This window comes from Corvus moneduloides, chromosome 4 (genome assembly GCF_009650955.1).
Source record: "Corvus moneduloides isolate bCorMon1 chromosome 4, bCorMon1.pri, whole genome shotgun sequence".
NCBI lineage: Eukaryota > Metazoa > Chordata > Aves > Passeriformes > Corvidae > Corvus > Corvus moneduloides.
This window is the reverse complement of record NC_045479.1, coordinates 65,824,323-65,839,520: the sequence shown is the minus strand read 5'-3', so window position 1 is coordinate 65,839,520 and position 15,198 is coordinate 65,824,323. Positions and strand designations below refer to the sequence as shown.

Genomic DNA, 15,198 nt, shown 5'->3' with positions numbered 1-15,198 from the left:
GGGTTTTTTTGCAGAATTTTTCAGGCATTCCTACAAAGGCATGCAGGAGAAAAAAAAGTGTAGATTTTTCCCATTTAAAAAAATCTTAAATCCCTAAAATGATTTTGGCACAAAGATCAAGAGCTGAAGGCATATGTGGATAAAAAAGGAAATAATGGAGTAAAGAACAGACCACCACTGAGAGGAAACAGAGGGAGTAAGTCAGGAAGGTCAGGAAGGTCATTCTTGGAGGAGAGGGAGAATCAGGAAGAGCACCAGTGCCCATCTATTCAAAAACTGCATGGCATCATAAAATTCCTATGGAATATCACTTTGCCACCACCAGTCAGCAAATATTTGGGAAATGAACATACAAATGGGACACCTCTGTCACTGAGTGCTGATGCATGCAGGGAGGATCACATCCTACTAATTTCAACCCATTCCTCTCTCAATTTGTCTGACTTAATATTTTTATTTGCTTAAAAAAAAAAAAAGGAAAAAAATTAGTTACAAATCAAGAAATTCCAAAAGTAAGATATTAAAAAATTGATTTTTCCTTTGTGTATACATAATATTTAATTACACAACAGGTTACCTCCTGTTGTTTAAATACATTTCTTACTTCTATGAATTAGCATGATTATCTTAAGGATGAACAGTTAAGGAGAATCAGGTAGCAAAGGAGATTTCTTTCCTTTTTTGTCTGCTGGAGCATTTGGAAGACTTGCACTGAATGATTTAAGGATTTGAAGAAAGAAGAAAGATGGTTTCTTAGTTTTGAACACAATGTAGATTTGCAAGTGTTGAATTCTGCCCATGGATCCTCTGCAGACTCCTCCTCTTTGACCTTAAGTTTTTGCAGCTGGTTAATAAGACCCAGGATTGTTCTCACACAAACATGGCAGTCCAATAGTAAGAGTAGTCAACAGTGAAGAAGAGGAAATTTTCCAAAAAGGAAATTCCTCCACTCTGTTTTACATGCTCGTTTTAGGATTGTATTAATTGCCTTTTGGAGATGTCTGGCCTACTTCACTGACTATTGAAAAAGCCTGTGAGAATTGCATAAATTACATGTCTAAACTCTAGAACAGCTAAAGTTAGCTCAGATTAATTCCATTTTTAATGTCTTAAACCTGGCATAACTCCTAAAGCTCAGTATTCTAAGTTACAGAAATGTTGAGCAATGAATTGAAATGTACAGTAATTTTGCTCCACACATAGAAACCATTGCAAAATATAAAATACTCTCTAAAATCAAATTGCAGGAGTCCCAAAATCAATGGATACTTTTGTCTCACTGTCTTCATTTCTAGTTTAGCACAGTAATAATGACCCCATATCTCAAAGGGATGCTTGAAAATGTTTTAATTGTAATATTGATGAAGCTGCAAATACACTAATGAGTCCCAAAGTGTTGCCCTGGGGGAAATTAATATTTCTTCAAAGGAGTTTAAATAGTGGGAACAGACAAAGTATGTGTCTATACAATATAAAAAAATATTGACTAGCTATTAATTATACAAGAAATTAATGGTGCAGTAAGAAAAAAGATATTTTTCTTAAGATAAAGTTTATTTAACTTAAGAGAGAACCCATTTGCTGACTACTCACAACTTATGCTCTGAATCTTACATCTAGTTTATCTAATAATACTTACTAAAAGATCTATTCAGATTTGCAGAATATCTCCATGATTAAAGAAGCACAAATGTGTGTTTTTATAACTAAGCAACTCTTAATTGGTTAAGTATCTAAAATAAAATATGATCAATTAGGGCTCTAAACTTCCTTTTTTAATGTAAAAATTCCCACCCATGAAACTGATGGCACAGAGTTAGTAATATGAAGTGAAATAGAATAGAAAGATTCAATATAAGAACATCACCTAAGGGCACATAAGATACAAAAACCACCAAATAATTGAAAGTTAATATTTCCCTATGTTTATTTTTTACGTAAACTAGGATGAATGTGCAAATTATATCCGTGTCCTTCACCGATACAACAGGACCCATCTTCTGGCTTGTGGAACAGGAGCTTTTGATCCACTCTGTACTTTTATAAGAGCTGGACATCCATCAGAGGTAAGAAATTTGGTTTACAGTAGTGATTCTTTCAGTCTAGACTCCAGCAAAGCTTCTGTGGTTAAAAATAAATATTTAAGTTCAGTTGCTCACAGTTCTCATATGAACCAAACAATAGATATTTTTCCTGATGAAATGTAATGCTGGTCTAAAATTTAGTATGTGGTTAGAAAAAACTCACTAATATTTGAAAGTATATTCTGGAGAATTATGCAAAGAATCCAAAGACTTTTTCATCTGAGGCTTTTTGGTGTGCTTTTTACTAGATAAGCTGATATAGTAATTCTCAATAAAAATATTAAATTTTTGGGGAGGTTTTAGCTAAATCTGTAGGGGCTTTTTTTGGTTTTTTTAAAAAAATTAAATAATACATCATATATCAAAGTATGTGTTAGTTTGATGGGAGATGAAATCTCGTAACAAATCTTTGGTAAATTCGGCTTCTTTGTATTGGTCTTGTTCAGCAAGTGTATGTATGCTCCTTAATGGTGCTTATAGCTGAGTGAAACAGTACTGCAGAGACCAATGAATGGAACATATAATCAATATTGTGAATATATTTCTTATGCAAAAATAAAAATTGTCTAGGCTTTTCAGAAATTGGGAACCTTTCTGTCTCAGCTATATCAGAACAGGTTAAAAGACTTAGCAGAAATACCAACCTCTTATTTTAAATTAGCATGTAAGACTCTTTGGGCATTAAACCTAGGCTGCTGAAGGCACATGTGATGACAGCTTTAGCAATTGGACCAGGGATTCTTGGAAATGCACTTTGTGAGGTAGGACTTAATAGATGGAGGTGATGTATAGCCCAAAGGTAAGATTGCTTTTTACTGGCAGGTGTCAGCAAGGGTTGCTGGTCAATGGTCTCATTTAGTTGGTTCACATGATGTCTCCTGGTAGAGCCGAGCACTTCTCATGGAGCTGATGCTAAAGCACCATCCAAGAGAATTCTTGCCTTCCCCTATGGCCTGGAGCTCTTGGCTTGAATAAATATTAATGTCAGATATGAAGTATTTAAAGTGTACTCATATAAATCAACTAAGGGATTTGCTTCAGCCAAATGTTTTTGATTAATCTTTTCTGAGTAACAATGCATTGTTTTGACAAAACAAACTAGAACGACATCACCAGAAGCAGCCTCCAAGGATCCAATCCATGCTGTGCACCTCCAGCTGCTGTCAAAATAAGCATCTCAAAGTTAGGACTCCAGCACAGCACTTAGATTCGGAGTTGTATGCATCACAGAAACACACTCTCTTCTGAAATTAAGGAAGGAACTAGATAATAATCAGCTGGTTAATAAGACCCAGGATTGTTCTCACACAAATATGGCAGTCCAGTAAAAAGAGTAGTCAACATTGAAGAAGAGGAAATTTTCCAAAAAGGAATTTCCTCCTTAAAATAAGGCAAATTTGCATGTCTTCTTTGCTCCTCTCACAAACCTCCTGTTAGGCTTCCTGGTAAAGTTTGAAGGAATCAATGGCTGCTTATTTAGGAACACTATTTTAGAAAGCATAAACAACAGACTAATAAAAATAGAAACCAACCACACAAAAAATGAGAAACAAGATATTTATAAGACTGTGTGGCCCATGAGCATCCCCTTATCTATCACTGTCCTTCCTCCCCTTATTTTTGTTTATTATTCTCCCTTGTCACACTGCGGTTCTAAAATCTTACCCACACTGAAATCATGGGAAAGTTTCCTCTTTTTTTGGCTGTGTAGACCAACAGGAAATTTATTTGCTACACTAATAAGTGGCTATACTATTTCCTGTTATCTGAAAAGCTGACCATCAGGATTAAAAAAGATAGGTGCCCTTTATACAGCAGGTTAAAAATAACACATGGTATGTGGTTGAGTGGGCAAATTGTAATCTTGCTTTCTTTGAGTGATAAAGACATGGTGTAACTGCAGGAAGTGAAAGGGCAAGATCCTTCAGAAAACTGCAGTTCAGTCTCTGCTGATTTATCTGGTCGGAGCATCCTCTTCCAAAAACATCCAATTACTGTCCCCTATTTCTTCCACCTCATCACTCTGGCCATTTTCTCACTGTCTGACTGTCGTGGAATGGACAGTAGCAAATGAAACAGGATTTAAAATATAACTATGCACCTCTGTACCTCAGCATGTCTAAGTAGCACAAGGTGTGTTTAAGGCTCATATACATTTGAAAAATGGCACTTCTCAGACATGTTGAGGTATAAAGTGTGGGATGCAGGAAAGGAGGGAGCCCTTATGACAAACTTCTGTGTATCCAGATACATAACTAACACAGCCTATGAAGGCAGATGCACACTTCCATATGGAATTATGAATCAGCAGTATCAGCATAGAAAAATACTTGCTCTGTGGTCAGGGACCTTAACTAGAAGTTTCAGTAGTGCTCCTTGAGCTGGTGGCAAAGGGAGGATGTGACCCTGTCAGTAAAAACTGCAGAGTTCTTAACTGATACAGTTCTAACTGTATATAAATGTAAACTACAGATAATTTTAGAGAGGCATTAAGCACATGACAGAATAGCAGAACTGTTTCTTCTGCAGCATTGCCACTTCCCATTTATGAGCAGGCCAAAGAGAATCAACCTGTTGGAACTAAATATCCAGCTAAGGCTCCCGATCTTGGTGATCACTAGTCCCATGTTGCAGGGACATTTATTTTGTAGTTGGCTTGCAACTAAAGTTTACATAAAGTCATCAATTTCTGAATAGCCATTTGAACAGGGAAAATATCCTAAAGCCATAATCCCAAGCATACTATATGGCATCTTGATTTAGCATGGGTCTGTGAGGTGCAGTACAGTTTATGAAAAGGAACATTCTGCCTCCTGTATAAAATCTTACATGCTTACACAACCACAAATTCATCTTTTCATATCAAAACCAGTTTTGAGCTGTGTATTGCAGAACACTGAGCTCTTTTCAACAAACTGTGAAGCCAAAAGATTTCCAAATATAGGCAGAATTTGATTGCTTCATTGGCAGATCATTATATCTTTGAACTGCCTTAAAACCAGAACCTCTACTGTTCTCTCTAAAAACACAGCAATAATGTCCATTCCCCAACCAGCCTGTGTAGAAAGTACTAATCTTGCTATGTAGTGATTGAAATGTGCTTTGAAATCTTTCACAAGCACATTGTGCTATGATACATTACAGCTTTTTTTTGTGCTTTCCATGGTTTATAGAAATTTAATTATACCATGCATTTTGTCTTAATATGCTGATCACATAAACCAACAAGAAATAAATATTGGTTTCATTTAATTCTACATCAAACTTGTGTTGTACCACCAGAGTATAACCAAATATATTTTTCTAAATCAAATTACTTATAAATTCTATTATACACTATATATCCATTTGAGAGATTAAATATATAATGGTTTACTGCATTCTATTCCAATATTGGTTTAATTGATTTCACTTTGGAATTCCAGGCTGTTCACTTTAGTAAAGCTGTTGTCAGTTACTATCTTTCTAAAAATATGTAAGTATAGTCACTGACAGCAGCTTTTTATATTTTTCTCTGTTTTTAATTACTTTGACTCTGATCAATGTTGCTTTTCCAAATTTAAACATTTCAGAAAAATATCCAATGTTTTTCTGCCATTTGGAAATAAATTACAATTTAGGAAAAATAGGAGTGCTGACTTTTCAGACAGAATAACTACTGGTGTTTGCAACAGAACATATTACAAAGTCATGTCCAAGAAAACATAAGCAAGTTAAATGCCAGACAGTGAGTTCATTATCTCTGCCTTCATGAAATGATTCCAAATGTCAAAAAATCAGTGCAGGTAAGAAAAGACTGGGTTCTTCCGGTTTTTTTTTTTCTTTGTTTGTTTGTTTTTTGTATTTTATCAAGAAATGAAGGGGAATTCATTAGAATAAGCATTATTTTTCATGAAGAAAGCAGGAGTCAGAGACCCTGCACCCCAAATTTCTCATGAGGAATTGTATATGCATCCTTCCCATGTACTCTGTGAGAGAAAATCTGAGAGAAGAGAGAGAGAAGAAGAGATGAAGTGCTGGAAAAAAATCTTATTTTGCTTTGATTCTCACCAAATTGACATTTGTCTCTCTTACTGACTTTGATGCCAACAAGGCAGGGTGGGGCAGAGAAGGGGGGAAGCATCTGCGTTAAGTAACTTCCTTTTGCTTTTATATAAACTTCTTCATTTTGGCAGCAGGTGACAAGTGCTGAAAGAAGTGCTTTCTGTCTCAGTCTATGTTTCTCCACATCTAACTGCTAGTAAAAGAGTGCTCCAGTACTGTTCCATATAGCTCAAAACACCCTGGCTGAGTTTTAATGAACCTTCAACAAATCAAATGGTCTATCTGCAATCAGGTAATGATTTTATCTTTATGAGTTACCTATTCAGTGGAGCAGCAGGTTGTAGGGCTGCTCTGGAGGCCTTCCAGTGATCCAAATTGCCTCATTCACTAACTCACAAAGCGCCTTTAACAAGTCCACGTGGGAGTTTCACCAAGTACAGCAAAAAATTGCTCTGTCTCCCTTGGACCTGCAAAATGAGAAGAAATTCCAAAAGAAAACAACGTGCAGAAACAATATCCCAAGTTTATGCAAGCTATGTGGTGACAAGATAGAGATGATTCCTGGAGACGAAGGCATCTCTGCTTGACAAAACCTGTTGAGAGAATTAAATTTATGGGAAAGAACAATGCATAAAGAATTTTTCCTCCAGAACATGCTGTAAATTTTTAATATGTACATGGAGCTGGCAGAGTGCCATTTTCAGTGCCTCATTTAACTCAATAAATGGCCTACAGCTGTATTTCTCCACTTCAGAAGGCTGATGGACTAAGACACCCTTTCCTCAAAATGCAGTGGTGGTTTTTGGGAGTCTCCCCTAGGTGTTCCTCATCTGATGAATTCTTTATTGTGCTATTTGCTCCTCAGTTAGCCAAGGGAGACTCTGCTTATCAGGGAATACCAGCTCTAAATTATACGTCTTTAGTCCTGTTAGAAAGGACTTGCCTTTGGTGAGCAGCAGGTGTATTTGTTTGCTTGGAAGACAGTTTAGTCAAGTCGGAACATTTTCTTTCTAATCTACATTGCCTTTAATATTTTGTTGAGTGTGGGGAAGGACACTTCTATATGTCCTGTGATTCAATGCAAAACCAAGAAAAGGTTCAATTGTGCAATAAGCTTTCTGTTTATTCCTCTGCACCAACCAAATGTAGGCAACATGAGCTCCTCAGCTCTTGCTTTAACAAACTAAAGTGAATTCCCATGCAAGTCATGGGAGAATGTGCTAGCCATATCTCAGATTAACTTTGACATGACATGATTGTTCTGCTCTTGACCAGCATTTGGTAATGTCATCATTCTTCCAGCTTTGTTGAGAAGCAAAATTGTAGACATATTTACATCTATTATTTTACAATAATAAAGTTGGTTCTGACGTATTTTTGTAATCAAAACAAGCAATGAACTGCCAAGTTGCTCCCTCTCCATGCTTGTTCCTATTACTTCATCTCCACACACTGTTTTCAGAGGATTAAGGAGGAGAAACATCTGGTTTCACTGCCCAAATCGAAGTGGGTGTTGGTCAGTTCTTCATTAGATAGAATGTGTGACAAATTCTTTCCCTGAAAATATTTGCTTAGAGACACAGTGTCCTTCTGCATGGGTGAAAAGCCACAATTTGGAGCACCATCCACTAAACAGATATGAAGTTCTGCCAAGCAGAATGTCATAAAATCTTTTACTAGAGGGGTTCATTTACATCCTCTGGTCTGAATGCCCACATCACTGACTGCCAAACTGTACCAAAACATCCAAACACCCCAGATTGCATTTAGATTAAAGCATTTCATGTTCTGGAAGTTGAATATGCATGCACATTTCAAGAGAGGTTAAAATGGTACCTAACTCAGACAGAAAATTAATTAGGTGAAGATAGCATGTATGCTTACAGCAAACAACAAAGGTGCTGTGCTGCAAAAGAGAAAGTGAGATAACACCACTATTTCTCTGTCCTAAATATTAGCTGTTCTAATATTTAATTACTTTTAGTGTTAGGAAATAGCCACTTATTCAAGGTTAAATTTTTCTAACTTCAGCTTCCGCCTTTTAACCTTGATATGCCTTTGATAGCAAAGTTGAAAAGTCTCCCATTATCTTTTCCACATCTTTTCCATGCGTAAGTACCCACGCACAAAGATCAAGCCGCCTCTTCACTCTTTTTGATAAGCTGAATAAATATAGCTCCTTAAACCTCCTATCACCAGGATTCTTCAATCTTATTTGTGTCCTTCCTGTGAACTCTCTGCAGTATTTTCAAATCTTCTGCAAGTCCAGACACCAGAATCACATGCTACCACAGTGTGTGTACAGGCAAGGTCACTGCCCTACCTCTGTTTGAGATTCCTCTTTCATGGACTCAAGTGCTGAGTTCTTGGCATGGCATCTCAATGAGAAATCTCTTTTCAGTGATTTGCACTTGACCCAAAGTTCTTAGCTCAAGCACAAAGTTATCCCAGTTTACACGCTTAGTTGAGGCACCTAATTATCAGTCTCGTATAACAAGGTAAATGGAGAGATTCCTAGTGTTGCCTGTCAGTGTTAGCTTTAACAAGGCATCTGGGATATCCAAGATCCTAAATGAGGCACCTCAGTCTGATACGTGAAAGCAGTGTGAAAAAGGATCTGAACGTCCATCAGAACGGGTATTCTGATGTACTTCAGATATAAACTCTGTTCCCTATTCCAAGATACAACACTTTGGATATGGCTGTATTAAAATCTACTTAGTAAGCTTCTGACCTTTAACTCAGTATTCCAAGCATTTCATCACCTGAGCTCTCATTAACTTTTTCTCTTCATTATTTTGTCCTCCTCAGTCCTTTTGTAAATAGTCCTTTTAATAGGAAAGAAATAATATGATTGTTTAAATCACTGCTAAATTAAAAATATATCTTAGTAACAAACATAAAATTTATGGAAAGTATCAGTAAAGGAGGATTCATCAATGATACCTCATAAGAACTGTACTTTTATTTATGTCAACTGTTTGTATTTCTTAATTCTACAATGCACATTGTTTATCAAATAGCTGTGTACTAAGTGAAATGCTCTGGAGAAAGTCAAGTATTCTGCAACAGCACTGTTGCTCCTATCAGTCACTCTTACATGTTGCAACAGACAACATGTTTTCTTGACAGGGCTCTTAATCCATAAAATGAGGTGAATGACACTCATCACTTTTGAATATTGTCTAAATATGGCCATACGTGAAGTGTAAGTTCGATTTGGGAGATTGGTAGAGTATGTGATCTGCCATATGAAATGAATTTTCCATCATATTAGACCTGGCCTTTGGAATATTAAACACAGATGGTCCAGGGAGAATGAATCCATGAAGAGGAATAATAGTGTTATCCCATAGAGAAAGAAATCCTCCAACTGTGTGGTAATTTGATGGGGGTAACCGAAATATTCCAGGTCTCATTATAATGATTTTTAGATTCTACCACATTTATTTATGAAAGAAAGTATTTTTCTGAGTGGCGGCACCTGGTGAAGTCTATATCATTGTTTGAAGAATGGAGTTACTGATCAATATGGAGTTAATCATAATTAAAACCAGGAAAAAAAAAAAGTTTAGTTAACATTTTTGCAGGTTGATAAGATGCACCCCTAATACTGTATAATCCTTCCATGATATATGACTGATTTTTTTCTTATTTGACAGATATCTATATAGAAAAATTATATTAGATTAAAAAGTAAAAAGAAGTATTGCTAGTGGTTCATCAGTGTCATTGGGAGGCAATGCATCCACTCCCCTGCCTGTTCTTTCAGAGCGGCCAACTTCAACATCCCCTGCTGAAACTCTGCAAAAGGGCTGTCGGCTGTCTGAGGCTCCCCACCATGGAGACAGACAGAACAGGTTATCTGAGTCCTTCCGAAATCCATTCCCAGTTGAAGGTAGCTGCTGTCCTTTCCATGCCCAATGCATCGCTTCCTCCTTTCATCACCAAAGCCTAGATAGAAGCTTATCCTTAGAGCTGCATACTTCCTTTTTTTGCTTTTTCATGACCTTTGTCCCCAGTTTTTATGATAGCAATCATTAGATTAGATCATTAGAGAGGAATTTATTTGGTATTCGCTCTGATGTGACCCTCACAATCTCAGCACAAGTTTCGCCTGTCAAAATCATTGAAAAGGAAAAGCCTTGGTTAGTGAGGCTCTGTGTAAAGACTGTGCACTTCTCCACAGTGAAATCCCTTCACTTTTGTATAGTGTTTCTGGACTATCTTTACCTTCTCTTGCACTTGGTTGTAAGACTGTATCACCATATATAACTACTCATATATTTTAATGCATTTTAATTATAGGGAGCCTTTATGTCCCTGGACTTTTCATACATATTAACTAACATATCAGTGCAATATAATCAAATTTTCTAATGGTTCTATTCTTTGCCATAAGACTAGTGAGTTTATGTGACCAGTTTGAGCTCACACAAAGCTGTCCCTTCTAAAATTCTGACCAATGCAATCACTGCTACTGAAATACTGTGTGCTGCTAGGGATAAATGCCTGTGATTTCTATGTGCAGTGTGGTGGGATCTTTTTTTATCTTTTGCCAGATTTTTTCACATTCATTAAGTCAGGAAAATATATTATTTCTGTCACTTTAGGCCAGATATTTTGACACAAGTCACAAATTGCTAATCCTTTTGCAAACTCAGACAGCAGTCTGACACAGCTCCAGATTTTAAATACGTTTTCAGATTGGAGCCCAATGTGTCTTAATCATTTAACTGTGGAATAAAATGCACAGACCTGAAAAATGCCTCTGAATTTTTAGGGAGGATTTAATGTCGATTTTTTGCATTTTTTGCATACGATATTTATGCACTCTCATCCCATAGGGCGATTGATCTTTTCATTATGTCACTGGATAGTAAAGAGGATTGAAAACAGATCCTCAGAAGAAATACTACCTCCCAAATAATCTTAATTATGTCAAATAGCAGAGACCTGACTATTTCGGACAGTTTTTGAGGACTCCATTCCAAATATTGCATTCCCATTTGGCTTGGAAAATAAAGTTCAGTGAATGCTGAAGGTATAATTTTAAAAGCTAGTAATCCTCTGACAACGAGAAGAGATTTTTTGCCAGTGCTTAGAGCCTTTTGAAAATTAATGTTTGGATTATTTAAAGAAGATACAACATGAAAAGTTTTTTCCTTGTTGGGATATCCTTGTCATGATCACCTATATACCTGCATGCCTGTTTTATGGTGACTGAAATAGGGCAGTGTGTTGCAATAGAAATTTATTAGTATTATTGTAAGTATTTGGAGCACAGGTTCCTTTATATAAATTCAATTATATTCTGCTGGATTTAGATTTTTAATTTTCAATGAATTAGTTGGCTTTGTAGTAATTACACATCTAGCTAATATTTGGGACTATATTTATCAGAAAATGCTAATGCACACTCTTAGCACCTGAATTTAGTCTGCTTAAATACAAAGGGCTAAATCATATGAGACACCTTTTCAGGCCTCACCCAGTAAGATATTTTCTGCTGTTACACAAGGACAAACTGTTTTGTGGTAGATCTCTTTTACTATGTGCCTTCCTGATGAGGCAAGTGTACAGATTAAGGCAGGTCATGGAGTTGAAGGTTCATTTTGGAGACTTATATTTGAATTATATTTTCTGCTGATTTACAGAGATGTTCTGTGATTTTTCAGCTTTTTTTTTTTTTAATGGGGAAGTCAAGGTTCGTCTTTCCTTAAAGAAGCATCTGCACAGTGTATTCCATGTGCCTTTCTATGCTGAAATAAAAATGTAAGGATAAGTATAAAAGAAAGAGAAAAGAAGTGAAAAACTCTATTTTGAGGATATACAGAACAAAAGAAATTGAATTTATATGTAAATTTATAATAAAAACATTATAGTGTGAAAGACAATAGAAATCAAGATGAGGTTTATTCTGTACATTGTACTTCACTTTTTGTCATGGTCACAAAATTTCTATGCATTCACTCAGTATTCAATCTCTCACATGAGAAAAAATACAGTTACAGCAGTGAAATGCTTTACAAATCCTATATTAGATTAATTTTGTAATAAGTTCCTCACATTGGGCTGTGTGACTGAACATGGCTGTACAAAATGATATTTTAAAGATACATTGTTAAGGTAAAACCAGATTTAAATTTATTTGAAAAAATGGGGAAGTACATATGGGCAACAAATGTATGCCTTGTTTAGAAAAATACACCTGATATATTCAGTATTTTTTAGTTTTATTTTCTACAAAATACAGTCTGTTACTGTCTTGGAGATTTCATGATTTACATTAATTTCCATAGTTCTAAAGACTGTTGATAAAGCTGCAAAAGTGTCTCGCTGTGCACCTAACTTTGTGACGGTTTCAAATCATAGCTTTTCACATGTTACTTTATTGCTTTGTCACTTGGGTTCTAAGATAGTGTTAGGGGAAAAAAAAAAAAAGCAAAAGCATCATACATGGAACCAGTGAAATCAAGAATAATACACCTTGTTTTGGGACAAATGTCTCAATGTCATTCTCATAAAGAGAAAGGGCAAAATTGCAAGAGACTTCAATGTAAGTGAGAGGATATAACCCTGCAAGTGAAAATTAACCTCAGATATTGCACATAGGCACAAGAAAAACTTCTGAACACTGTCCTCAGAGCAGGGATGTGCACATGCCATTGGCAGCCCTCTCCCTCCCATACCCCCGCCGTTTGCAGCCGTCTCTCTTGCTCTGGTGGCCCTTGGTCAAAGCCCTCTTGACAAGGTCACTCAGTAAGCCAGTCCATTGGGATGTCCTTTCCCTGCAGACTCAGTGTCTCTCACTGTGTCCCAGCCCTTCTTAACCTTCTTCCACCTCAAAGAGGACACTATGATAAAATACAGCAAATCTTTGATTTCACGCCCCCATTTTTAATGGTTTAAGAATTACTTGAATATAAAAAAGAGTGCAACATATATGACACTAGCACCATGTGGCTTTACTAAGAGTTTTAAAAGAACATTTCTCATAGCTTTGCACAAGCAGTGCATCTGTATTTTATGCTTTCCCATTCAATTCACATTGCATATGAACCTTCTTTTCTCTAGTTCTCTTCAAAAAAGTATAAAATACATGACCTCTAGAAATGGAATGCAACGAACAGATCTTGCATGTAATATCATTCTTACTCTAAGGTTGAAGAACTATGAGATCATTAAAGCTGAGAACGAATTTTGTCCAGGGCTTTAAGAGCAGTAGTGACTACTATAGCCAGTGTTTAAAAATATAGCTACAAAAATCTGCACAGCCTTTCCCCACTGTACTCTAAATATGATTTACTATCTGGCAAGGTAACATGGACTTGTTAGAACAAAATAGCAAAATACAAATCAAAACATACCACACACCAGAAAAAAAAACCCAAACAAAAAAGCACAAAAATCACCTACCAACCACAGAAATGCACAGGTCTCCTGGAGAGCAGACTATGCCAGTACTGTTGTAACACATGCATACACAATTAAGAGTGTAATTAAAGGTTATGAAATGTTTTCAATCTCCTTTTAAAAATGCCAGTATGTTTTACTTTCTTGTTACATGGAAAATAATAAAATTTAAGTGAAAAAACCAAAACACCACAAATCCTTACAGAAAACCAGATTATTTTTCTCTCATAAAAATAATATCCTAGGAAAACACAACTCAAGCCTCTGTATTTTTAAGTCCCTGGTTTAGTGAAAAGATACAGCCATTGTATTAATGTTCACAATAGGCTTAGGTACTTTGCTGAACAGGAATAGAAGTAAGCATATGTTTTAAATTAATCACATGCATAAGTGTTGTCTTGACCCAGAGCAAAGCAGCAGTTGGCATTAGTGAAAGCAATTTTCTGCAACAAGTTAAATTCAGACTTTAAATTTTAATGCCTCTGATTGACCTTTTCTTTCACTATTTTTATAGCCTACATTATTCTTCATTGTCTAAAATTGTCAATTCATATCAAGTTAATGCCAAAATGTTTGATGCTTTGAAAGTATCTTCTATTTCTTTAAAAGAAAATTATTATTTTAATAATAGTTGAAAGTGTATTATGTTTCCTGAGTCATTGGTGTCATAAATCAAACCCAGAACCCCACTTCTTTTACCAAGTTACATGTAGAAACATGTAATTCCATTCCCAGCCCTCCATATGTGCTTTTGCATAGTTTTTACCTAACCACTGAAAAATGACCATAAAATAAATTATGATGTTGAATATGTGCTGTATAATCTGTGAGGAAACTGTCAGTTTTACTCTGACATTTCTCAAGGGATTCCAATGTCACAAACTGCAAGGAGGGTTAGAATTATGGAATTAGCCTTCAAAGCTGATTATTAATGTGTAATGCTTATTTCATTTAAACTGGCATCCCATGGAAGCTGACACATCTAACACCTGAACTTCAGTTACTCGCCCCAGTGATAGGAATAACTTATTGCAACCATGGAATATTTGGCATGCTGTCCTAAAAGCTGAAGGTAGAAAATCTCTCTTGGAGGAGTCATTGCTTACATTTTCAGCCACTTTTCAGACAGTTACATGTGTCTGCAAGCATTTATGAGATATACATCCTGCTTTATATCAAAACTAGTGACCTCCTCTCAAAAATTCCACAGAATTGCACTGAAATCCAATTTTTTATCTACCCCCACTGATAACACTAGATTACATATTTAACCGACAATCCTTATTCATAAATTACAGATAATGAATGAATACTATGCATATTGTTTAGCATTTTTATTCTAGTCACATAGTTAGCTGTTTTAAACACATTCATGTCATGAGTGTTAAAAGAGATGAGTTTGTCTTTATCATTGATTTAATTCTGGTTCTCAGGGAAATGGTTAACTACATTAGTAGCTTTTTCATTGTGCTGGTATAATTTTGTGTAGAGTAATGAAAAGTTCTTCCACATCATCCACAAGATTCCAGTACTGGCCACATCTCCCTGGTCTGAGTACCAGTGGTGTTTTACCAGGGGAGGACCAAAACATGAAGTGTAAGTTATGAAGACCTGGTGGGATCATGTCTCCTCCAAGAGTAGAAAAACTTTCAGT

The 15,198-nt window shown here is 36.0% G+C and overlaps 1 protein-coding gene across 1 annotated transcript in view; it reads left to right on the top strand.

Annotated features, from left to right (window-relative positions):
• The window catches only part of SEMA3E (semaphorin 3E), a 135,304-nt gene that overhangs the window by 81,787 nt on the left and 38,319 nt on the right, over nucleotides 1–15,198 (top strand). The window contains exon 4 of the mRNA XM_032107129.1: nucleotides 1,947–2,066. Coding sequence (XP_031963020.1) covers nucleotides 1,947–2,066 — 120 coding nt within the window. The remainder of the gene's footprint in view (nucleotides 1–1,946; nucleotides 2,067–15,198) is intronic.